Genomic DNA, 27,365 nt, shown 5'->3' with positions numbered 1-27,365 from the left:
AGGTAGTAGTGGTGGTACAATTGTAGTGAGATGAATTGGGTTTGAGAAGGACCTGTCAACATCATGTTACAGCTGTCTCCAGAATGGGTAATATATGGTTGATTAACAATTTGGATATTGTGGCAGCCTCTATACACTTTTGCCATCTTAAATCTTCATTAATGATTATTCTAGCCTCACTGAATTTCATGGTGTCCAACATCATCCCTATGTTGAACACATGCATTTCTACAGTCATCACACTTGCAAGTATTTTTGTGTTCCCTGATCCTATTATCTAGAGATCTGGCCGTTTCCCCCACATACACTCTGCCATACCCCCCCACATGTTAATTTCACAATGCTACAGAAACCTATGGTGGATGGTTCCAAAATGTTTCAAGTTAGCCAATTATTTTATGATTTATTTCACACAAGATTATTATTTTGTTGCACTTTTAATCACTATGCAGCCAAATCACCCAATGTGAAGTTACATTGTAAGAGGGTTTACTGTAGTGGAACCTCTGGTCACGACCATAATTCATTCCAAAACTCTGGTTGCTACCCGATTTGGTTGTGACCCAAATCTAATTTCCCCATTGGATTGTGTGTAAATATGATTAATCCGTTCCAGACCCCTATGAACTGTGTGAAACACAAATTTAAGTTAATTATACCATAGAATGCAGTGTAATAGTAAACTAAATTTAAAAACCTTGAATAATACTGAGAAAACCTTGAACATAGAAAACTAATGTTACACGAGTTTTAAGGGGTCTAATGGCTGAGCAGCAAACTCAGTTATTTATTGTCCGAGTTCTTTCATTTTTGGTGTACGTTAAGAAGCACCTTTCCAACAGACATTGCTCAAGTTTCAATAAGATAGCCCAACAAACAACTGAGAAAAAAAAATATTTACCAAAAATTATATATGGGAAGCCCTAGACAGTAGTGGCACTGCAAGCTGTTTCAGCACTACCTGCTGATAAAACATTACTAATCTGAATTTACCACGAAAACTGGCGCAAAAAATGGCGAGGAATGTGAAAATTGGCGTGGCTGTGTTTATTTGGCACCCAATTGTGTGTTTGTGACCAGATGCAAAAATCTGGCAAATTTTTTTGGTCGTGAACAGATTTGTTTGTATTCGGAAGCGTTTGTGACCAGAGGTTACACTGTGTATAGAAAATAAAATATTTACTATTATACAAAGATTGTCATTTACAATGCATATTTTTTTGCTTTATCCTGAATATTTGAGAACATTCCAAATAAAATTGAAATTAAGAGAATACAGAATAAATATATTTTAATGCATATTTACATGCAATATTGTATAGTACATTGTAAGGATCTTTATACATATACTTTAAATATCCAATATATTTATCTGAACTATATGAACTGTACAGTATGTGTAACTTTTTTTAATTCAATGGCATAATGAAAATGTGCAAGAAGTTAAAAAGAGTATGAGGTGGAATAGGTATCAGTGATTCAAAATTACAGACATTACCTGTAAGGCAGAAAAATAGAGTCAAGACACCTAGCTAAGCATTAAAGTTTGGTTACTTCTAATAACTGCTGCCATGATGTGATGAGGCAAACTTTAGTAGGCATCCAATCTAACAGCATTTACTTCAGTAGCAAAACTGTATTTTCTGGAAAAAAAAAAAAAAATTAGTCTTGCTTCATAAAACACAAGCATACTATACATATGACAATTTATTAATAATGCCTAATAACAATGTATTTCTGTAAATGCATTGCAGCAACACGTTTAATAAATTATGAACAATTAAACAAATGTAACAAAGTAAATGTAAACAGAGTGCCACCACCAGGCCTCTTAGTCGACTTCAACCCATAAAAAAAAAAAAAAAAAAAAAAGGATACATAAAAGTCTTAAAACTGTTTCCAGCACAAGTTTAATCATAAAACCACATTTTTTGACTGCCTCTCAAACTAAATACATTTTCTTTGTACAGCAGACTGTCGTTAAACACGATTTTGTATTTCATGTTTTTGTTATAGCACGAATGAAGAATTGTGACATATTTAACACTTCGTAAAATTAGTTTAACACTGTTGCAAGAGGGGAAAAATTTTAAGTAAACGGTCGCCCGCTGGGCAGGATGGTCTGTGGGTTAGAGAGTTACAGCATTGTGTCAACAAGGGGAGACCTATTGCTATCCCCTGCCTCCCTAAGCCACCCACACCACCCTGATCAAGTGTTTAATGCTGACAAGACAAGTATTTTTTGGAAAAAATGCCAACACAAACTTATATCAGTCAGAAAGAGAAAAGTGCACTGGGCTTCAAGACAGCAAAGGATCACTTCACCTTGCTTCTTTGCTGTAATGCAGCAGGTGATTTCAAGTGTAAGCCCATGGTTATTTACTGATCTAAGAATTCTCGTGCTTTGGAGGTCAAACCAGACAGCATGGATGAGAGGAAATATTTATTGACTAGTTTAAGCATCACTTTATTCCTGAAGTCAAGTTTTACCTGCACAGCAAGAACTTTGCATTCAAGGCTCTCTTCATTCTTGATAATTCCCATCCTCATCCACAAGCTTTGCTGTATTTTTACCTCTAATACGACCACTGGATCGGGGAGTTAAGTCATTCAAGTGTAACTACACAAAAAGAGTTATGAAAAAACTAGTTGCATCAATGGACTGACTCCAACCTGGAAGTAAATTTATTCTGGAATAAATTTAACATTGCAGATGCCATCAGCTATGCTAGAAGTGCATGGAATGAAGTGCAACAATCAACATTAAATGCAGGCTGGGGAAAGTTATGGCCTTCTGTAGTTCTTTCACTGGTTTTCTCTTGCTTGAGAGCCAGGTTCAGGAAATTGTTCAGCTGGCAAGGAGATTACCAGGTGATGGTTTTGAAGATATGAATGAAGATGATGTGAATGAGGTTTTAGAAGATGATGAAGACAGGAGTCCAGAGGAAATGTTGGCAGAGCTCAATGCACAGATGCAAGGAAGATAACAGAAGATGAAGAACCTGAAGAAAAACAGTTAACATTGCAGCAGCTATGTGAGCAGTTCTATGTTGCTGCTAAACTAGGAGACTTTCGCTGAAGAGGACCCTGACAAATCTAGAAGCAGTGCTTTGAAATGGGGTCTAGACCAGCTGATGCTGCCTTACCATCAGCTGTATAATGTACTGCAGGGTAAAAGAGCCCAGAGATCCATTACAGAATTTATGCACACTCCAATACAACCATCGACTTCAGTACCAGAACCTCTACCATCCACGACAACCAACAACCATCCACCTCAGCCCAGTAGGGCCACACTATCCACATCCACTCTCTTCACAATCATCCACAAATACCATTACCCACAATTTAAGGTAAGAAATACTAACATTTCTATTGCATTTGTAGTCTTAAGCAGTAATATATCACAACAATGCATTACAATTACATATTCACTTTTATTTTGTAAGATCTGGAGGTCTAAACAAAAGTTGTTTGACTTTTTGGGGACTCCCAGCAACGTTACCCTATTTTTCCCACAAGTTCTTCAGTTTGTCTAACACAGATCTGTCTAACATGGCATTTTCAGGAACGTAACTACTGTGACAGTCTACTGTATTTTAAAAGATAACATTTCACCGTTTTACAGTTATTCTGAGTTAACCATTTTCCAAATTGAAGTAGGTATTACCTGCAGTGAAAAGCATTGCAAATATATATGATAAACTCTTAGTTTGGAAGGAAAAAAAAAATTGCAGTGTCACAACTGCCCTCCATCTCAGCTTTAATGAACTTTACTAATTACCATTACTGATTTTGGCTAGGATTTCAGTATATTCTGAGAAGGCAGAATTCCAATTCCATTGTTCATTGAATATGACAGCCAGGCTGAGAGACTTTCTATAATTCTCGTAAGATTGTCACAATTGTGCCAAAGCCTTGTGAAAGAATTTACACACGCAGCTATGTGCTGTAAATACCATCTTGTAGTCATTAGCAGTGCTATGCAACCCTTTTAGATTTAGAGCTTAACTTTATTAGGACAATATAATGAAACGGAATGATGGAGATTTGAATAAATACAAATTAATGTTTCAATACATTAATAATTTAAACAAATACTGAAAGGCATTTAATTTTTGATAAATAATTTAGCATCATTATCCCGGTTGCACAAATCACGATTATCATACAAGGGAATTAATTTTGGATAGCCTTAAAGATGGAACTAGTAGGTTGTTGAAATAAATGATAACTGAAGTACATTAGACAGAAATGATAATTATAAAACCCTAAATGAAGAGGTCAAACAAAATTATGGTGTAATAAAATCGGTATTAAATACAAATTACGTACTAAGTTGCAAACTACTGATATTAAAATAAATGTTTTATATGGAAAATTAATAAAAAAGCCCTTTAATAGTAAATGATACTCATTAATAATTTAAATCTACATACAGTGGACCCTCGACCAGCGATGGCATCGATTAACGATAAATTTGACTAGTGATACATTTTATCGCAAAAATTTTGCCTCGATTAGCGCTAAAAAACTAGACCAACACTATTCCTTCCATCTGAGACGCGTCCACTTCTGGCCAGTGTTTACAAGCCAGCCAGCCACCGCAGTCGCTTCCAAGCATACAATCGGAACATTTCATATTATCACAGCCTTTTTAGTGATTGCACCTGCAAAATAAGTCACCATGGGCCCCAAGAAAGCTAGTGCCAACCCTACAGCAAAAAGGGTGAGAATTACTATGGAGATGAAGAAAGAGATCATGGCTAAGTATGAAAGTGGAGTGCATGTCTCCGAGCTGGCCAGGCTGTACACAAAACCCCAATCAACCATCGCTACTATTGTGGCCAAGAAAACGGCAATCAAGGAAGCTGTTCTTGCCAAAGGTGCAACTATGTTTTCGAAACTGAGATCACAAGTGATAGAAGATGTTGAGAGACTGTTATTGGTATGGATAAACAAAAAACAGATAGCAGGAGATAGCATCTCTCAAGCGATCATATGTGAAAAGGCTAGGAAGTTGCATGACGATTTAATTAGAAAAATGCCAGCAACTAGTGGTGATGTGAGTGAATTTAAGGCCAGCAAAGGTTGGTTTGAGAGATTTAAGAATTGTAGTGGCATACATAGTGTGATAAGGCATGGTGAGGCTGCCAGTTTGGACCAAAAAGCAGCTGAAAAATATGTGCAGGAATTCAAGGAGTACATAGACAGTGAAGGACTGAAACCTGAACAAGTGTTTAATGGTGACACTGACAATGTTGTCAAACACGTTAGGAATGTCATAAAGGAACGGGAGGTACAGGCCTCTATGGGCAGATATGTTGTGCGACAGAGGTCCAGTGACTCAAGCTGGTCCTAGTGGCATTAAAAGAAGGGAAGTAACCCCAAAAAAGGACTTGCCACCTCAAGTCCTAATGGAAGGGGATTCCCCTTCTAAACACTAAGACCATCAACACACTCCCCTCTTCCCATCCCATCAATCATCACCAGATCTTCAATAAAGGTAAGTGTCATGTAACTGTGCATGTCTTCTTCAGTTTGTGTGTATTAAAATTAATATTTCATGTGTTAAAATTTTTTTTTTCAATACTTTTGGGTGTCTTGCACGGATTAATTTGATTTCCATTATTTCTTATGGGGAAAATTAACTTGACTAACGATTATTTTGACTAACGATGAGCTCTCAGGAACGGATTAATAGCGTTAGTCGAGGGTCCACTGTATTTTATTATTTAAATCCTATAAAGTAATCAAAGAAAGGAGGGTGAATTACTCGTCTGTATTTTATTATTATTCTTATCTTGTGCACCTTTAAACTCTCTCAAAATTTACAAATAATTTCCTTGTATTTGCTGTCCTGAGTGTCAAAACTTTTGAATGAAGCATTGTGCAGAAATGCTGTACACCCAATAAGCTTGCTCTACAGACACACTGAGGTTTTCTCATCATTCCCAAGTCATACTGATAAGAGCATACCACATCTAAGTGTATGATTACAAATAGTTCAACCAAAGTTCAATGGTAGAACATTCAGGTCAAAAATTATAGGACCTATGTTAAATTTAAAAAAAAAGAGCAAATAGTCTTACACCTGCTGCACACGTTCACTTTGCAGCAAATAGATACAGGTATGTAGGGGTTAGCCAGCTTGGGTCACATCCCAGAAACATAACACTCATTGACACAATGACCAGCTTTTTTTGATAAATACAACTTACTGTAGATTCCATTTTCTCGGTTTCTGTAGATGAGAAGGAAAATGCGGGTAAGAAACAAGACTGCTGCTACTACTATGGTGGTGGTGATCAAGGCTGACACTTCGGTACTCACTATGTCTTTTTGTTCCATGTAGATTCCAACAATTGCCCACAGCAGCACTGTAAACAGACATTTACATGTAATACATATTAACACTTGGTTGTGTGTATGGCATGTATAATACACTTGAGATGGGACTATACCAAAATTTTTGCCAATAACGATACTCAATTTTTAGCCAATACCAGTACCATCAAAAGTAACCGATACCTACTGATACTCTGGCATACCGATATAATAAATCTTTAAAACTACGTATAACATTTTCAAAACTTTATATTGTACATAAATATAACATCTGAAAAGCCCATAGCATATACATTTTAGGCAACTTAATACATGTTGGCCATTACTAATCTGGCATCATCGGAACCTATAGGGGGCTGGATTAGTGATTTTACCGGATTACAGTGTGGTTAGGTTAGAATTACACCTAACCCAAAGGTAATATTTACGCATTGGCAATTTCACCCACTTTACGCCCCATTTTTGGCCCCTTCCATTGTCCAGTCTACCAAACTCTTAGAGATTTCGCTAGTATTCCTTATATTCTGTCGATTGAGTACAAGAAACTGCCCAATTACCCATTTCAACTACCCAATAAAGTGGTCAGAAATTGGTAATTTGGCCAATTTCACACAAATTTCAAAAGATGCCAATTTCAAAACAGGATCCAGAATAAACAATGCAGACATTCCTGACATTAAAATAACATTTTCTCCATTTATTAGTCACATCTCCAGGCCTCTCTTATATTAATTACACTTGCTTTCCATTTTGAATTTTTATTCACACACAAAAATAGACGATTTACTGTTATGCAGACTACTGCATTGAAATAATTGTATAAATAATGTCAACCCATTCATGACCACGTATTAGACCGGCCAGTTGGACACATACTGGGTGGTGATGTCATTTGTTTACTTTTGAACATCAGCAAAAATCGAACATTTCCACTACTTTGAGCTCAATTTCAAGGTACTTTCCATCATGAAACCAATCAAAATCATACCTATTTCTGTAGCATATCTTCCATTCTATTAAATGAGACCAAAAAATGAGAATACAACCATAAAAATCATATGAAAATATATTGCAAAACCATTGTTTTACACCAAAAACAGTCACAGTTTTTTCTCATTATGCACTGCGTGCTACAGGATTATTTTTTTTTATATAGTCCACTTACCACACAGACCTATTCTTTCATATGTAGGCCCAAATTTACTGTCACATTATAATCAAAAGGAAGCGCTAAACCTACTAGGGTCATACAGGGGTACCAGTTATAGTTTACGTGAGTGAGCTGAGCTCATGGCGAGCAACAGTGGCTTCAAAGTCACCTTATCTTTTATGGGCAATGTACAGTATGTGCTTTACACAATGAGAAGCATTTCTTTTATTCAATGGAACCATGGCTAAGGTTATAACAATAAATGGAGAAAAAGAAACTGGAATGACTTATGCAGCAAGTAGTGTTACCGAACAGTAGCACCAGGTTGGTGTGGCAACCCTGGAAATTTGAAATAATGCTAGCCAAAATTAGTGCCGGATTACTGATGGAACCGGATTACCGATTGCCAGATTAGTGATGGTCGACCTGTACTAAAGAGATTTCATAGCTGTGTTCTCTAGATAAGATAAGATTTCGTTCGGATTTTTAACCCCGGAGGGTTAGCCACCCAGGATAACCCAAGAAAGTCAGTGCGTCATCGAGGACTGTCTAACTTATTTCCATTGGGGTCCTTAATCTTGTCCCCCAGGATGCGACCCAAACCAGTCGACTAACACCCAGGTACCTATTTGCTGCTAGGTGAACAGGACAACAGGTGTAAGGAAACGTGTCGAAATGTTTCCACCCGCCGGGAATTGAACCCGGGAACTCCATGTGTGAAGCGGGAGCTTTAGCCACCAGGCTAAACATTGAAACCCTTATTATTAGATACACAAAGTTTTGTTCACTAATATTGTGCACTTTAATAAAAAAAAGTTCTACCATTTTCATAGTCTTTTTACTGCTACACTAGTACATGTCCACTATTGCCACAATTTCAAATTCTAGCACAGGATATTGGCAGGGGCAGGGTGGGCCAATTTCAACTATGCCTTTTCTCAGTTTAAATAAGTTTTTGTTAGTTTATATTATGGTTTCACCAGATGATTTTAATGAATTATAGTAGATCACCATAAACTAAAAACTGTCACTATTAAATTTTACCTTTGTAAATTCTCATGATTAATGTGTTTATGATTCATTACCTTTGCAATTATTCATGAGCGTGACCAGCTCAACCTGGAGCTCATTACCTTTGTAACTTGGTCATAGCTTGATTAATGATACTCAGCATGGATTCACAAGAGGCCGGTCTTGTCTAACTAATTTATTAACTTTCTTCAGTAAAGCTTTTGAGGCTGTTGACCACGATAAAGAATTTGATATTATTTACTTAGATTTTAGTAAGGCATTTGATAGAGTTCCGCACCAAAGACTGTTGAAGAAAGTAGCAGCTCATGGCATTGGGGGAAGGGTGCTCTCGTGGATCAAATCATGGCTCACAGACAGGAAGCAGAGAGTGTCCATAAATGGGGTTAAATCCGAGTGGGGATCAGTAACAAGTGGCGTTCCACAGGGATCAGTCTTGGGCCCGTTGTTGTTTATAATATATATCAATGATCTTGATGAAGGAATTACTAGTGATATGAGCAAATTCGCCGATGACACGAAGATAGGTAGGATAATTGATTCAAACGTGGATGTTGGGGAACTTCAGGAGGATTTAGACAAACTCTACTCTTGGTCAGAAAAGTGGCAGATGCAGTTCGGTGTAGATAAGTGCAAGGTTCTGAAGCTCAGGAGTGTCCATAACCCTAGCACTTATAAGTTAAATAATGTAGAACTTAGCCATACAGATTGCGAAAAGGACTTGGGGGTTATGGTAAGCAGCAACCTTAAACCAAGACAGCAATGCCTAAGCGTACGTAATAAGGCAAATAGATTACTGGGATTTATATCAAGAAGTGTAAGCAACAGAAATCCAGAGGTCATACTGCAGCTTTATACATCATTAGTAAGGCCTCACCTAGATTATGCAGCTCAATTCTGGTCTCCATATTACAGAATGGACATAAATTCGTTAGAAAACATTCAGCGTAGGATGACTAAATTAATACATAGCATTAGAAATCTTCCTTATGATGATAGATTGAAGACTCTTAAGTTACATTCACTTGTTAGACGAAGAATGAGGAGACCTGATCGAAGTGTATAAGTGGAAGACAGGTATTAATAAAGGGGATATTAACAAGGTCTTGAGGATATCTCTCCAAGAGAGAACCCGCAGTAATGGATTTAAATTAGATAAGTTTAGATTTAGAAAGGACATAGGAAAGTATTGGTTTGGAAATAGGGTAGTTGATGAGTGGAACAGTCTACCTAGTTGGGTTATTGAGGCTAGGACTTTGAGTAGTTTCAAATTTAGGTTGGATAAGTACATGAGTGGGAGGGGTTGGATTTGAGTGGGATTGCACATCAGAGCTTATTTCATGGGTAGCATTGAAAATTGGGTTGGTCAAATGTTTGTTAGTGGGATGAATTGTAAAGGACCTGCCTAGTATGGGCCAACAGGCCTGCTGCAGTGTTCCTCCTTTATGTTCTTATGATAATGACCAGATCTAGTTCATTACCTTTGTAACTTGCTCAGCTATCAAAACTTTGGAGTCCAGTCCTTGGACCAATTATGTGCCTCTGTAATCTTTTGACTACCGCCCACAGGATGGGTATGGGGTGCATAATAAACATATTAAACTAAACTAACTATTAAATTTTTTAAGTTATGTACCCAGACAAAAAATTAATTTCTTGCATATTAAATTTATACATTCCTTTCGTCTCTAAGTGTGGCCTCTTATTTTTCTTTTATCTTTAACAGTTATGTAACTTCTTGTTTGTGTACAAAAAACAATCTTGTATTATCATTAATAATAATAATAATAATAATAATCTGTTAATTCAATAGAAATTATGTATTGCTATATCATCCTTAATGTTATGTTCATGCTTAATAGCATATTAAAAAGCAATAAAAAAGGCTAAAAACACTTGTTTTGATAAGTTAATATTAAAATTACTATATTACAGAAAGAACTTACCTATGTAGTGGGTAAGGAAAGGGTTGGCAACCAATGTGAACACAGTGTTCTCAAGTACGAACCAAACAACGAAGCCAACCACAAGGAAGGAAAGTGCACAAAGGCAAACACTATTACCATCCAGTTTCAGCTACCCCACATGAAAAAGAATGATCCAGTATATACTAGATGCATAAAATATTTAAGTAAATAACTTAAATGAGAAAAATTTAATGTTATGAATACCAAGACTCATTATTTGCTACAATTCTCAAGTTTTCTGTAAGACATTCCTAGTTTTAGGTTAAAACTGCTATACTTTGACAATTAACATATCATGCTCCTGTAGATAATACATATATACACGTACATACTGTATAAAGATGCTTTATGGTATCAAAAGTACACGTAATTAGTGTCATCTGCAAATAGAACTGGTTTAAGGAGTCGGAATGCATTTGGGAGGTCACTGATGTAAATAAGAGTAGAGGACCTAGGACACTTCCCTGTGGCACTCCAAAAACTACAAGCTGAGTATTAGAGGTATGAGTAGGAATTTTTTGGGGAGGCTTGTGAGGAAGGAATGGTGAGGGCAGGGAACTTTACTAGCAAGCTCTAAAATGTGAGCAAAACAAAAAACTTTTAAGAGGTAGTGCATGCGAGTGAGAATGTGAAATCTGTTCCACTACACGAGGCCTGGTCTCAGACCGGGCTGCAGGGGCGTTGACCTCTGAAACCCTCTCCAGGTAAATTCCAGGTAAACATGTACACTCATCTAAGCGAGGTCAAAGCCACAGATTCATCCTTGTAAGTGTAGAGGAGTAAAGTGCTACCACTTAATTTCTGAGGAAAAGCCTGGGACAGTAGTGAATGGTTTTAGTGGTATAACATCTGAAGAGGAAGTAAGGGGGGTTGATATATGTAGTGATTAATCAATCGTCTTGTGAAATAAGGGTTTTTGTTTTATATACAAAGTGTACAAGAACTGTTTGGTCATTCAGCACTTTAACCCTTAAACTGTCCAAATGTAGATCTACATTCACGTGCGTAGTGCTCCGACCTTGATTTTCCCCATTTGAATGCATGTAAAAATAAGTAGATCTACATTAGGAGCCCCCCCCCCCCCCCCCCCCCCCCGCACTTGGACATTGATATACGTTTGGACAGTTTAAGGGTTAACCTTTTCACTCGCTCATAGTCCGAGTCAATAGAATCAATGTTGCAGATGCACATTATGTGTAAATCAGTGCCCTCAAATATGTTGCGAGTAGCAAATTTTGACCTACACATGAGAGAATGGGTCTGTGTGATAGGTAATGACCAGTCATCAAAGTCAAGATAAAACTAAAAATCAGTGTTACAATTGTTTGCCCTTGGATCTCTACATGCAATGTACACTGCAAATAAAAAAAAAAAGTAAATGCTCCTGATAACAAATAAACAGATCAGGTTTGGAAAATACAGAATATTCTCATACTCAAATTCACTTACTTCATACTTGTAGAAAATTGACTGATTAATGGTAGAAGCAAAGGTGGTCCAAGTGCTATACAATAACAAGCCATTGATCACCAAAATTCCACACCAAAAATTAAATTTAGATTTTGTATAGAGACTTGCAGCATCTTTTGCAAAGCTGTAAAGGAAAGAAGGAAGTTATGAGGCTTTGTTTTTTCATTATAATGATTGCCACACAAACATATGTATACGTACTATATACAGTAACATGCAGTTCCTTACATGCTTTTCTAAACTCACCTACAAGCACTTAAGGATAATGCAGTGCCATTAGTGATTACAATGAGCACCAGGATAATGGCTGATGCTGTAACACTTATGTTATCCCAGGCAAAGAGCCATCCCACATTAAGGTTGAGATTGATGATCAACACCAGAATCAATGAGCTGGGAACAGCACCTCCCAGCTTCCATACCTTCACCTCACACACTTTTAGAAACAGCAATGCAATAGCTGTAATAAAAAAAAATGAAAGGGCTAATAATTAAGATGTGATTAACTACACAGATTAAAAACATTTACACTTTTATTTAAAAAGCACAATTTGTTATTCAGTATTTCAAATACAGTGGTACCTCGGGATACAAACTTAATTTGTCCCAGAAGGCTGTTCGAGTGGCGATACCGAACGAATTTGTTCCAATAAGGAATAACGTAAATTAATCTGTTTCAGACCCCCAAAAATACACTTACAAAAGCACTTACATAATTGTTCGAGTTCTGAGTTTTGAGCTGTTCGTATCCCGAGGTACCACTATGTTTAGCTTGAATATTATGAAATTTTTATTAATTAACAAACTGTTGTCATAACCAATTCATTCTGACAGTACATAAATCATAACCACAAAGCAAGTAAAGGTATCTAAAATATTTTTTATATTCTGCAGCATATCCATAATTTGTTGTCATTGGCTGCAAGTACAAACAAATTTGACAAAGGAGAAATATTCCCATCATTTATGCCAAGAGATATATTCTACATACTGGGTTTCTGATCAGACTATGCCATTCAGATCCTGCCACCACATTAAGGTGACCCAGCATCAGAGGGCATAATTTTAATTGTACAAGTTAACACATCAGTGTCCTATTTCCTTGAATTAAATCTGATCACCTTCCCTTCTCCAGGTGCTGTATGACCCCTACAGGTTTAGCATTAACCAAATGAATGAATGAATGTAATAATATACAAGGGCAACCCAAAAAATATATATTCACCATTATGAGCGTAATGCAGAGATTAGTTTACCCTGCCTTTACTGATATAGCTATGATAAGTTAACTAGTCTTATCTGCTTTCTATTATTAAGCAGGGTGTGGAGAAACCCTAGAATGACTTAGGAAATTGAAGGTAATACTGTATGCAGTAGATGCCTGATTTAATGGACCTTGATTTAACGAAATTCAGAAATAAATTTTAGAAGGGGCAGAGCTTGGAATAAGTTTTAATTAATTGCAAAGCAGAGAAACTAATCTCCAAAAATGCAGTCAATACTGGAACTATTGTAAATAATTCACAAAGGCTAGTTACTTCACTAAGCCTTGTCAGGTTTATAAAAAAAAATTTTTTTTTACATTTTTATCTTCAGTTTTTTCTGAAACGTAAACAACTTTAACTGTGATTTCAGCAACAGAAAATAAATGATATCAGTTAAACTTCAGTTAGTTTAATATGTTTATTATGCACCCTATACCCATCCTGTGGGTGGTAGTCAAACTTCAGTAACTGAAATGCAAGGTATGGATTTTTTCTAAACACAGAATAGATAGTGTCAAAACCAAAAGAATTTAAGGAATCTAAATTTGCAAATCTGATATTAACCTAGTTAAGTATTGTGTCATATTTCTTCAGCGCTCTTTGCAACCTGTACTACTGTAGTAGGGGAATTTCAGTGATGACTACAATTATTATTGAGAGTAGATTCCAGCACTGCACTGCTTCTCAAAGCATAAGGAAAATCAGGTTAATATAATTTAAATGAATTATGTTTGGAAGTGCCATATTTCACCCTGCAAAAAAGTGCATGACAATATGGCAAATCTAGTGTGCAGTAGGCCCTCCATATGAAAGGATTTCAATACCTAAAAACTATTTCTGATGAATAGGTCTTCTCCCTACCTTTGGCTTAAAACCTCACCTTATACTTGAGTATTAATAATAATAAATAATAATAATAATTCAGAATATACAGTATGCCCATATTGTTAAGAACCAAATAAAAAAAAATTAAAACTGTGGCCAACAGAAACAAAAAAGTGTACAGTTCATTATTTTACCATATATGGCTATCAGGATCAGAGACACATAAATGGCAGCCCAAATACTGAAAGTATATCCAGCTGGTGTGATGCAGATGAAGAGCTTGTCTGAGACATAACCAGTTGAGTGTTTGAAGGGAACTGTTGAGAAAAATAATTTGCAATTCATGATAAATTACCATATTTATTTTTATTCTGATACAGTACTGCATACTGCACATACATTATGCAAATATGATGTGTAGTTTAAATTTTAAAGAATTAAAGAAATTATCTAAAAAATTTATACAGTACTACATATAGTTTGAGTATATTCTTGATTGTTAAATACTATTTTGTAAAAGTGGAACAAGATTCACAAGGTACTTATGAAGGCTTTCTGTGCCTCTGACAAAATTTTTTTACAAGTATAGATACTTAACACTTTCAAGACAAGAATACAAAAATAAAAACATTAAACAGAATAAAAGTAAACATACCTGGAGTGTACCTGGAGAGGGTTTTAAGGCTCAACGTCCCCACGGCCCAGTTTGTGACCAGGCCTCATGGTGGATTTGGAGCCTGATCAACCAGGCCGTTACTCTTGGCAGTACGTAAACCAACGTACGAACCACAGCCCAGATGATCAGGTACGGACTTTAGGTGCCTATCCAGAGCCCTCTTGAAGACAGCCAGGGGTCTATTGGTAATCCCCATGTATGCTGGGAGACAGTTGAACAATCTTGGGCCCCTGACACTTATTGTGTTGTCTCTTATCGTGCCAGTGGAACCCCTGCTTTTCACTGCGGGGGCTTGTACATCACCTGCAGAGTCTTTTGCTTTCGTAGGGAGGGATTTTCATGTGCAAATTTGGTAATAATCCTTCTAGGATTTTTCCAAGTGTATATAATCACGTACCTCTCTTGCCTGTATTCCAGGCAATACAAGTCGAGGAACTTCAACCATTTCCAGTAATTTAGGTGACTTTTCGTACTTATGTGTGCCAGGAAGGTTCTCTGTACACTTTCTAGGTCAGCAATTTCACCTGCCTTGAAAGGCACTGTTAGTGGCCAGAAATATGCCAGCCTAGATAGAACAAGCGATCTGAAGTGTCATCATGGGCTTGGCATCCCTAGTTTTGAAGGTTCTCATTATCCATCCTGTCATTTTTCTAGCAATGTGATAGATACATTGTTGTGATTTTTGAAAGTGAGATCATCTGATATTATCACTCCTAGGCCCTTTACATTAGTTTTTCACTCTATTGTGTGGTTGGAATTTGTTTTATACCTTGATATAGTTTTAACATCCTCACATTTTCCATATCAGAGTAATGGAAATTTCTCTTCACTGAACTTCATATTGTTTATCTGCATTATTTAAGAAGTCTATGACCCCTATTACCCTGGTAATTATGAAAACCATGACATGGAAAAAAAAAAGCTGAAGCAGTGATTAAGAAGTTAAAATTCCTAAACCATTTACAAAAGTTTACCAACTGTTTCACTGGACTTCAAATTCTCAATTTTGAGAGAAGCCTCAGCCTTCCCCCCCTTCCCCCAGGGGGTTCCCAAAGCAGTATTGTTCCGCCTTGTAAAATTTCTCTTAGAGGTCCTGCATTCCGGGTATATTTCACCATAGCCAAGCAATGGAAATGTACCTAAATTTATCAACTAATAGCTTAAAAAAATATTTTGAATGCTATAATACTTTGTGCAATGTTCATAAACACATTCTATGTCAATCTATCTAAAACTGCAAGTTTAATTAGTCGCTACCTCTCCATTTGTAACCTAAACCAAACACTAATTCAAACCACTTTTAATAAAAACCGGCTATTGTTATCTTAACCACAGATCAGAAAATATTCTTTTTGAATTATCACACAACATAAAAGGCCAAACCATAATAATCCTTATCTAAATTCCAGTACTAGCATTAGGTACTGTTGGAATCTGCCCAAAATACTTCACATAATTCTTCAGAACACAAAACTTTGCAATCCCAGAGTTGTACGTTTTTAAATAAAACATAGTAACAAGTAAAAATAAATAAATAATAATAATATAGACCCCATCATCTTCCATCCATAACGAACGAATAAAAACACATTTTCTGTTACTTTGTTGAATACTTACAAAAGCCAGGGCCGGCAAGTGCATTAAGGACCACTGTGTAGATGACTGTTGCAACTAGTAAGACAGTCAGCACTACTCGAATCCTCGTCCCCCATGCTCCACCATACTGAGAACAGTAAACCTTAAGTTATCAACTATAATACTGTGCATTAAATGATATGGTAACATTTATACACTGTACACACTCCACTTTCATTATTATGTATCCCTTCTACATCTGTGATGGATGCATTCCATTAACTCGCAGAGAAGATATGAAACTATACTGTGTCACAATGGGAAAATGGGTGTGCATCCTGGATCTCTATGCTCATAGCATTTATTTGAATATTTTTAAGGTATTTTGGGTCAGTTCTAATATATAGGTTATGTAAGAATTAATAAAAAAAAAAATAGCTGGGAAACATAAGTCACAATGGAACAACCTATACTTTACATCTCATCAGTAGCTTCTGACCTTACGTTCCAAAAAAATACCAACTGGCCTTATGTTCCATCAATAACAACCGCATAGTCTGAACTCGTCTAGAACCCATGCCACACTACCAACAACTTGACGGGGCGACAAGTGCCGAAGACCCTTAACCCTGGCGATGCCTGCCAATGAAGCCCAAGTGGACGCCTGCTGATGAAGATGAGAAGCGACATGACACTCCCGTCCAGGGAGTCGCCGCAAGAGAGAAGAGGTTACCCTCCAGCCGGAGGGCCCAAGAAAGACGACAGAAGAAAGAAGATGAACGACACCCCCAACCGGGGACCACAGCCGGGTCACCATGTGGAGAAGACCCGGGCCGGAAGTACCGGCAAACCTCTAATGAATGAATGAATGAACAACCGCATGGTCTGCAAAAGTTTTCAAAAAGTAGTTTAACATTTTTAAAAGTGAAGAATTAAGACTTTTTTGACCTGCGATATGCATCATTCTTACCAGTTAACATTACGAAATGCAGCACAATTACAAGTGCGGCCTTTACGGGGTTATCAAAATAATAAAACTTTTGTACTAGTATTGTCTGAATGAAGGCCCTCCAATTGCCAGTATACAGTGAGAAACCAGAGTTAAAGCCCATGACTTTATACTTTCATCATAAATTCATCTTGGACACTTTTTATGGAGTTATTTTTCCATGTGTATACTAAAAGTGAAGTCAGAGAACTTTTTTTTTTTTTATTCGCCGGTACTCTCCCGGCCTGGGTCTTTTCCATGAGTGGTGACCCGGCCTTGGCTCCCTATCTGGGAAGTGTCTCGAGACCTAAGTCTCCCATGGGAGGAGGTACAAGTACCCCCTCATCTTTGGGACCAAGTGTCCCCAGGCCTAGCCACAGTCCCCGCCCTCACAGGGCTCGTAGGGAGAAGCTAGGCCTCTGGTCTGCCATCTGCCCTGCCCCAATGGAGCTCGTGGGGATGGCAGTCTTATGAGCTGCAGGTGGTAGCAAGATCAGGACTATTACTCCATAAACTTTAATACTGTACCTTACAACGAAAAGATATCCCTTACACAAAACAATGTTAAATTATCCTAACCAGACCATTAATAAACTTCCAAATATATACGTATAAGAAACCAATAAAAAATAAGGAATACAATATGCACACTCCCGTAAAGACTGCTTGCTTTCATACACTGGACTATTCGGTAGATAACCCAACACTAAGACCGAGCACAAGCGCTGCGTAAGGTATTCAGAGGAAGCTTCACCATCATCTATATTAAAATGTTATTTTTTCAACCACTAGACTAGAAATACATACCCTTGTTGTTTACAAGGAACATTTTAACTACAAAAGAAATATGAGCTGGCAATGCAGCTTGTGGAAAATACTGTATATATTTTCCAGAAATACAGTAGTTATATGTAAATAGATGGCCATACTGTATTTAAAAGAATTATATTATGGAAAATGGGAAACTGGACCTGCGTCTGCACAGAAAGAGTCACCATTGTTAATTTGAATTGGATACAACGTTAGTGTAATGGGAAGGAATTTTCGTGCTCTAGAGGTTAAAATTGGGCTGACACCTCTCAAATAGGAGGCGAAATTGTTGGATGTACATTCCTGCATAACTTGAGATATCAGGCGACAGGTCAGGACAACTCCAGGAACCTCAGATAAGTCTGTTATGTTATAACTCTGGCCAGTTGTTATTTTCATGTATAGACAGTGAGGTTTTCTGAGTATGATATAACTTAATCTCCAGTTAAATTGGTGAGTGATTTTTAAGATATTCTCCTTCTGTTATGTACATGTGTATATATAATACTGTAATTTATTATTTTTAATATACAGTCCACAAATTTATGTATTTACCAGCATTCCTGGTGATGTATATTTCATTTATAATTAATAGGTCCAGAGCAACTTGTGGATATGACAGTGGTAGGTATCAAAGGGGACATTTTTTGCGACCTAGGTGTCCCAAATTCCTACTTGTCTAACTGATAAATAATAATTATCTGTGTATATTTACTGTTATGTACATAATGATACATTCAGATAAATGTAATTTTCCACATTTAATTTGCCCGTTGGTCGTTCTTGAACCGGAGGTAATTAGTGAAGTCATTAATTAGTTAATTACTTAATAATTATATGTGAAATGACAGGAGGTAGATGTTAAGTTCACAAATTTACTTAATGTGTAGTGGATTATAATTATTACAATATTAATTTGGATGAGTCAAGTGTGGCTAAAGATTATATTAATGTGTATAAGTGTATGTGTAATTGATAAGCCAAGTGTAGTTAATTATATTAATGTGTATATTAATTTTGCAAAGCCAAAGTGGCTAGGATTTATATTAATGTATTTGTATAATATTAATTTGATAATTCTGGCCAAGATTTATATCAGTGTATGTGTAATTGATAAGCCAAGTGTAACTAATATTAATGTTAGTAATATTAATTTTGCTATGCCAAATTCTGGCAAGGATTTATGTTAATTTGTATAATAATAATTTTGATAAGCCAAGGCTGGCTAAAGGTTTGTATTAATGTACATTTAAAATTTATATAATTTTCTTACATGTAATTGCTAAGCTCAAGTAGCTAGGATTTATTCAAAGGTAAGTTGTACCAGTGTTGTAAGTTGTAATCAGTGTTATTAATAAAGTTGAATTTAATACATTGCATCATGGCTGAAAATGAGGAAATTAATATAGAAGACAAACATATGGAATACAGAGTAAAGAAAGCATCACTACAGGCTAGAAAAGATCATGTAACCAAGGCATATAATAAGTGCTTGGAATTAATGAATCAAGAAACTGTAAATACTGATGATTTAAAATTTTATTTAGATGCTTTAGGGAATAGATATGATTCATACAAATTATATTACAACAAATATGAAGGAGATTTATTAGTAAACTGTGTAGATGAGACTGAAGTAGATCTTATGATAAATCAGTATTGTGAATTAGAGGAAAAGATTCTTTCTTGTAAAAGCCAGGCCTTGAATAAATTAAAATGTGTAAACCAGGCAGTTAATCAGTCTGCTCCAACAAATAATATGTCTTTGCCAAAACTCCCAGAGCAATGTTTACCTGTATTTAATCCTGGAGAAAATTAGGAGGAATTTTGGTCAATTTTTAAAGCAGCTGTGCATGACAGAAGTGACCTAGCCTGTGTAACTAAATTATTTTACCTAAAAGGACAGGTAAGAGGAGATGCTCACATACTCATACAAGCCTTTCCCAATGTAGATGATTCTTACAAAGAAGCAGTTGACTTGTTGAAGGTCACTTTTGGTAATATAGAACAAAGTAGGTTGGATCTAGTGAATATCATTGTTAATTTAAAATCTCCAGATCACACTTACAAAGGTTTACAGCAGTTTAGAGTTAAACTGGAGAGCACTCTCAAAACTTGAAGTAATAAATATAATCTGAAGGAATCAGACTGGTTATTGAGTGCCAAAGTACAGAATAAATTCAGCTGTAAAACACTTGAATGGTTTTCGAACAAGTATCACAAGGGTTATTTTGGTCTGGAGGAAATAAGACTAGGTCTACAAGAATTAATTGTGCAGTTGCAGACCAGCCAACTAACTCATTTTAAAGATGCAACACACAATAACTCTGAGGTATCTGTCAAGTTTCACAAAGGGAGAAATTATCCCAATGTTAATAATCAAAATTCATTTCCTAAAAAGAGTTGCATACATGCATATCAATTAGCAGGAATCAGAAATAATGATTCTCCACAAGGTAAGAAGAATAAGTACCCTCCTAAGAGTAGCCCAGTTAATAAGAAACCAGTCAAAGAAAAGATAGATCGTCTCTTCTGCAAGGGTATTCATTTTTCTAAGAATTGCAATGCATACAATTCATGGAATGATAAAGTTGAAAGATTGGAGGAACTTGACAGATGCATCAGGTGTTTGGGTAATCACAATGTAAAGGATTGTTATGCCAAATTAAACTTCTGTTATCAATGTCACAAGGGAAGACACCATATAGTCATGTGTAAAGGTCTATATGATAATGTTGATAATAATGATAATGTTGACAATCCTGACAACAGTGGCTAATGTAAAAATTGCTGCTAATGTTAATAATGATGGTTTTGCTGAAGTAGCCTTACCTGTGTTACAGGTAAAAATTGATGATAAAAGGCATAAATCAAAAAATGTAAATGCATTATTGGACCAGGGATCCCAGCGTACTTTCATAAAACGTAAATGTCTTGATGGTATGAAAGTACAGATGGGAGATCCCACAACTTTAAAATTATCTGGTTTTCTCTCGGATAAAAGGGCTCAATTGTATGACACTGTTTATGTAACTGTCAGGTTGGGCAATGAGAAAAAACGTGTTAATGCAGTAATTGTAGATAGACTTCCAGAGAAAATGTCTACAGTAGGGCTTAGTAAAGCTACAGAAAGACTTTCACATAATGTAAATTTAGCACCTTCTGGTGTAAGTGATGATTCTGTAGGCCCAATAAATATTTTGATAGGTAGTGACTATTATGCCTCCTTTGTAAAGGGTATGGTAAAGAAATGTGGTGTCACCCTTTTGAAGACTGCAGGAGGCCAGGTAATGTATGGTAGGATTCCTCGTAATAATAATTCATGACTAGAGGAAACTACAAATACCATAACTGTGTGTCTTACTCATGAAATCGTACCCCAGTATAATTCTTCCATAGAGGATGGTGTTGAGCCAGTGCATAAATTGTGGGAATTAGACAGCATTGGAATAAATGTAAATGAACAAAGTCCAGACAATTCTTTAACTCAGGAGCAATACCTGAGAGATGTAAAATTTGAATCTGGACAATACTGGGTACGACTTCCGTGGAGACTGAACCATCCAGAATTGCCCACTAATTACAGAATGGCATATGGACAATTAAAGGCTCAGCTCTGCGAACTGAGTAAGACACCAGAATTGTTAACTGCTATAATGATATAATTGCTGAGCAGTTAATTAATAAATTTATAGAAGAGGTACCTCCTGAGCAAGCCAAAATTTATGGTCACTATTTGCCACATCACGGAGTGAAGAAGGATTCTAAGACCACTCCTTTGAGGATTGTTTAATTGTAGTGCCAGAAGTAACAAAAATGTACCTAGTTGAAAGACGGAAAAAATAGGAGATATCTTATTAAATTTCAGGGTGAAGAATTATGCCTTTACGGCTTACATAAGTAAAGCTTTCCTAAGAGTGGGTTTACAAGAGGCTGACCGGAATTGTACCTGCTTCTTATGGCCTGAGAATCCTAGTGACTCGCTTAGCCCTCTGAAAACCTTTCGCTTTAGGAGCGTATTATTTGGTGCTACATCCAGTCCGTTCCTACTTCAAGCGACGATAAATGCACACCTTAAATGTATGGGAAGTCCATTGAGTAAAGTAATGAGCAAACAATTTTATGTGGACAATTTCCTGGGTGTGACATCAACTGAAGAGGAACTGTTAATGACTTATGGAGAGGCTAATGAAATAATGCAAAGTGCAAATATGCCTCTGAGGGAATGGAATAGTAATTCGTCCAAATTAAAGGACAAAATAGGTAAAGATTACCGTGGAGATGAAGTGCCAAAATGTAGTAATGTATTGGGTTTAACTTGGGATACTGAGAGAGATTTGTTAATGTTAAAACCTAATAATTACAGTATGCCCAATAAATTAACTAAGAGAGTTTTGCTTGCTGAAGTTTCCAAATGTTTTGATCCACTAGGTTTAGTGTCACCCCTTACTATAAGAGGGAAATTATTAATTCAGGAAGCATGGAAACTTAAATGTGCTTGGGATGAAATTCTACCTGAGGAATTCATTAACAGGTGGGATGAATTAATTGGTGATTATGAGAAAATTCCAATGTTGGAGTTCCCACGCCAGGTGGCCAATCCAAATGGGAAAAATGTACTCCACATTTTTTTGTGATGCTTCAAAATTGGCATATGGAGCAGTTGCTTACCTTCAATGTAATAGTGTTATTTCTCTTGTTATGTCTAAGGCTAAAGTGTCTCCAATTAAATCACGTACTTTGCCTGTTGGAAATAACAGCCATTTATGTAGGTGTCAAATTAGCTAATTATATAAGAAATAAGTTGCATGAGATCAATATTAGCGACACTGTAATTTGGTCTGATAATGAGGTATCCTTACAATGGATTTGTAATGGAAACAATAAAATTGTGTACGTACAAAACAGAGTCGCTGAAATTAATCAGATGCAAGAGAAGTATAATAGTTTGGGTCAGCATATGTTAACATTTAATCATATACCTGGTGAGGAGAATCCAGCTGATTTCTTGTCTCAAGGTTTACCTTATGCTAAATTTGTAAATGCTGTATCATGGTTTAAAGGACCAAGCTAGTTGGTAAATAAAGCTAATTGGCCTGTACAAAAGGCGTATATTGCTCCTGTCGAAATTACTGTGACCACTGCTCCAATAGTTTGTCCTCCCTTAGCCATTGATATAAACAGGTATTCTTCTTTACCCAAACTAATCAAAGTTGGTGTTTAAATTTCTTAACAAGATGAATATTTCATTTAAGTTTTCACATCCTCTTGAATATTGGATAAAGAGGGTACCGGAGGAAATCTATGGAAATGAGATTAAATTGATGATGGAAAGAAAAATTGTGAAAGGTTCCATAATAGAGAAATTGGGACTGTATTTAGAGAACAATGTAATTAGGTGCAGAGGTAGGTTACAAAATGCTGAATTGGGTGATTATGCTAAACACCCTATCTTACTGCCCAAAACTCATCATCTAACAAATTTAATTGTGCTAAATGCCCATAAAAATGTAATGAATGGTGGGGTACAAGATACCTTAAATTGTATTAGGGAAACTTTCTGGATTCCACAAGGACGGCAAAGTGTAAAAAGGGCGATTAAATCTTGTGTAATATGTCGCCGTGTGGATGCCAGATCCTATATGTACCCAGGTCCTCCACCATTGCCAAATGAGCAATTTGAGTCATTTAGCAACAAACTCTGCCCGGCCGCAGTGTGGAAAATACTGTATATATTTTCCAGAAATACAGTAGTTATATGTAAATAGATGGCCATACTGTAGTATTTAAAAGAATTATATTATGGAAAATGGGAAACTGGACCTGCATCTGAGCAGAAAGAGTCGCCATTGTTAATTTGAATTAGATACAACATTAGTGTAATGGGAAGGAATTTTCGTGCTCTAGAGGTTAAAATTGGGCTGACACCTCTCAAATTGTTGGATGTGCATTCCTGCATAACTTGAGATATCAGGCGACAGGACAGGACAACTCCAGGAAACTCAGATAAGTCTGTTATGTTATAACTCTGGCCAGTTGTTATTTTCATGTATAGACAGTGAGGTTTTCTGAGTATGATACAACTTAATCTCCAATTAAATTGGCGAGTGATTTTTAAGATATTCTCCTTCTGTTATGTATATGTGTACATATAATCATTTATTATTTTTAATATACAGTCCACAAATTTATATATTTACCAGCATTCCTGGTGATGTATATTTCATTTATAATTAATTGGTCCAGAGCAACTTGTGGATATGACAGTGGTAGGTATCGAAGGGGGACATTTTTTGCGACCGTGTCCCAAATTCCTACTTGTCTAACTGATAAATAATAATTATCTGTGTATATTTACTGTTATGTACATAATGATACATTCAGATAAATGTAATTTTCCACACAGCTGTTTACCTGGAGTTTACCTGGAGAGAGTTCCGGGGGTCAACGCCCCCGCGGCCCGGTCTGTGACCAGGCCTCCTGGTGGATCAGAGCCTGATCAACCAGGCTGTTGCTGCTGGCAGCACACAAACCAACATACGAGCCACAGCCCGGCTGATCAGGAACTGACTTTAGGTGCTTGTCCAGTGCCAGCTTGAAGACTGCCAGGGGTCTGTTGGTAATCCCCCTTATGTGTGCTGGGAGGCAGTTGAACAGTCTCGGGCCCCTGACACTTATTGTATGGTCTCTTAACGTGCTAGTGACACCCCTGCTTTTCATTGGGGGGTTGGTGCATCGTCTGCCAAGTCTTTTGCTTTCGTAGTGAGTGATTTTCGTGTGCAAGTTCGGTACTAGTCCCTCTAGGATTTTCCAGGCGTATATAATCATGTATCTCTCCCTCCTGCGTTCCAGGGAATACAGGTTTAGGAACCTCAAGCGCTCCCAGTAATTGAGGTGTTTTATCTCCGTTATGCGCACCGTGAAAGTTCTCTGTACATTTTCTAGGTCGGCAATTTCACCTGCCTTGAAAGGTGCTGTTAGTGTGCAGCAATATTCCAGCCTAGATAGAACAAGTGACCTGAAGAGTGTCATCATGGGCTTGGCCTCCCTAGTTTTGAAGGTTCTCATTATCCATCCTGTCATTTTTCTAGCAGATGCGATTGATACAGTGTTATGGTCCTTGAAGGCGAGATCCTCCGACATGATCACTCCCAGGTCTTTGACGTTGGTGTTTCGCTCTATTTTGTGGCCAGAATTTGTTTTGTACTCTGATGAAGATTTAATTTCCTCATGTTTACCATATCTGAGTAATTGAAATTTCTCATCGTTGAACTTCATATTGTTTTCTGCAGCCCACTGAAAGATTTGGTTGATGTCCGCCTGGAGCCTTGCAGTGTCTGCAATGGAAGACACTGTCATGCAGATTCGGGCGTCATCTGCAAAGGAAGACACGGTGCTGTGGCTGACATCCTTGTCTATGTCGGATATGAGGATGAGGAACAAGATGGGAGCTAGTACTGTGCCTTGTGGAACAGAGCTTTTCACCGTAGCTGCCTCGGACTTTACTCTGTTGACTACTACTCTGTGTTCTGTTAGTGAGGAAATTATAGATCCATCGACCGACTTTTCCTGTTATTATTTTAGCACGCATTTTGTGCGCTATTACGCCATGGTCACACTTGTCGAAGGCTTTTGCAAAGTCTGTATATATTACATCTGCATTCTTTTTGTCTTCTAGTGCATTTAGGACCTTGTCGTAGTGATCCAATAGTTGAGACAGACAGGAGCGACCTGTTCTAAACCCATGTTGCCCTGGGTTGTGTAACTGATGGGTTTCTAGATGGGTGGTGATCTTGCTTCTTAGGACCCTTTCAAAGATTTTTATGATATGGGATGTTAGTGCTATTGGTCTGTAGTTCTTTGCTGTTGCTTTACTGCCCCCTTTGTGGAGTGGGGCTATGTCTGTTGTTTTTAGTATCTGTGGGACGACCCCCGTGTCCATGCTCCCTCTCCATAGGATGGAAAAGGCTCGTGATAGGGGCTTCTTGCAGTTCTTGATGAACACAGAGTTCCATGAGTCTGGCCCTGGGGCAGAGTGCATGGGCATGTCATTTATCGCCTGTTCAAAGTCATTTGGCGTCAGGATAACATCGCATAGGCTTGTGTTAATCAAATTTTGTGGCTCTCTCATAAAAAATTCATTTTGATCTTCGACTCTGTCTGGTTAGCGGCTTGCTAAAAACTGAGTCATACTGGGACTTGAGTAGCTCACTCATTTCCTTGCTGTCATCTGTTTAGGACCCATCTTGTTTAAGTAGGGGCCCAATACTGGACGTTTTTCTCGATTTTGATTTGGCATAGAAGAAATACTTTGGGTTTCTTTCGATTTCATTTATGGCTTTTAGTTCTTCCCGCGATTCCTGACTCCTAAAGGATTCTTTTAGCTTAAGTTCGATGCTTGCTATTTCTCTGACCAGTGTCTCCCTACGCATTTCAGATATATTGACCTCTTTTAGCCGCTCTGTTATTCTTTTCCGTCGCCTGTAAAGGGAGCGCCTGTCTCTTTCTATTTTACATCTACTCCTCCTTTTTCTTTGAGGAATAAGCCTTGTGCAAACATCGAGTGCCACCGAGTTAATCTGTTCTAGGCATAAGTTGGGGTCTGTGTTGCTTAGTATATCTTCCCAACTTATATCGGTTAGGAATTGGTTTACTTGGTCCCACTTTATGTTTTTGTTATTGAAGTTGAATTTGGTAAATGCTCCCTCGTGACTAGTCTCATTATGTCGGTCTGGGGCTCCACGCATACATGTCTGAACCTCAATTATGTTGTGATCTGAGTATATTGTTTTTGATATGGTGACATTTCTTATCAGATCATCATTGTTAGTGAAGATGAGGTCTAGTGTATTCTCCAGTCTAGTAGGTTCTATTATTTGCTGGTTTAAATTGAATTTTGTGCAGAGATTTAAAAGCTCGTGTGAGTGTGAGTTTTCATCAGAGCTGCCTCCTGGTGTTATTACTGCAACAATATTATTTGCTATATTCCTCCATTTTAGGTGCCTTAAGTTGAAATCCCACAGGAGCAAGATGTTGGGTGCAGGAGCTGGAAGATTTTCCAGACAGTGGTCAATTTTTAACAGCTGTTCCTGGAATTGCTGGGATGTTGCATCCGGAGGCTTGTAGACTACCACAATGACTAGGTTTTGGTTCTCGACCTTTACTGCTAAAACTTCCACTACATCATTTGAGGCATTAAGCAGTTCTGTGCAAACAAGTGACTCTGCAATGTACAGGCCAACCCCCCCCCCCCCCCCTTTTG

The 27,365-nt window shown here is 37.2% G+C and overlaps 1 protein-coding gene across 1 annotated transcript in view; it reads right to left on the bottom strand.

Moving 5' to 3' along the window:
* Nucleotides 1–387: 387 nt before the first annotated feature.
* Nucleotides 388–27,365, bottom strand: part of LOC128704070 (uncharacterized) — a 42,771-nt gene continuing 15,793 nt past the window's right edge. Inside the window, exons 2-8 of the mRNA XM_053799078.2 lie at nt 16,348–16,453; nt 14,249–14,371; nt 12,211–12,424; nt 11,944–12,088; nt 10,474–10,603; nt 6,222–6,380; nt 388–1,643 (exon numbers count right to left, since the gene is read on the bottom strand). Coding sequence (XP_053655053.1) covers nt 1,618–1,643; nt 6,222–6,380; nt 10,474–10,603; nt 11,944–12,088; nt 12,211–12,424; nt 14,249–14,371; nt 16,348–16,453 — 903 coding nt within the window. The 3' untranslated portion in view covers nt 388–1,617. The remainder of the gene's footprint in view (nt 1,644–6,221; nt 6,381–10,473; nt 10,604–11,943; nt 12,089–12,210; nt 12,425–14,248; nt 14,372–16,347; nt 16,454–27,365) is intronic.

This window comes from Cherax quadricarinatus, chromosome 66, assembly GCF_038502225.1.
Source record: "Cherax quadricarinatus isolate ZL_2023a chromosome 66, ASM3850222v1, whole genome shotgun sequence".
NCBI lineage: Eukaryota > Metazoa > Arthropoda > Malacostraca > Decapoda > Parastacidae > Cherax > Cherax quadricarinatus.
This window is presented reverse-complemented; position numbering and strand designations above follow the sequence as displayed.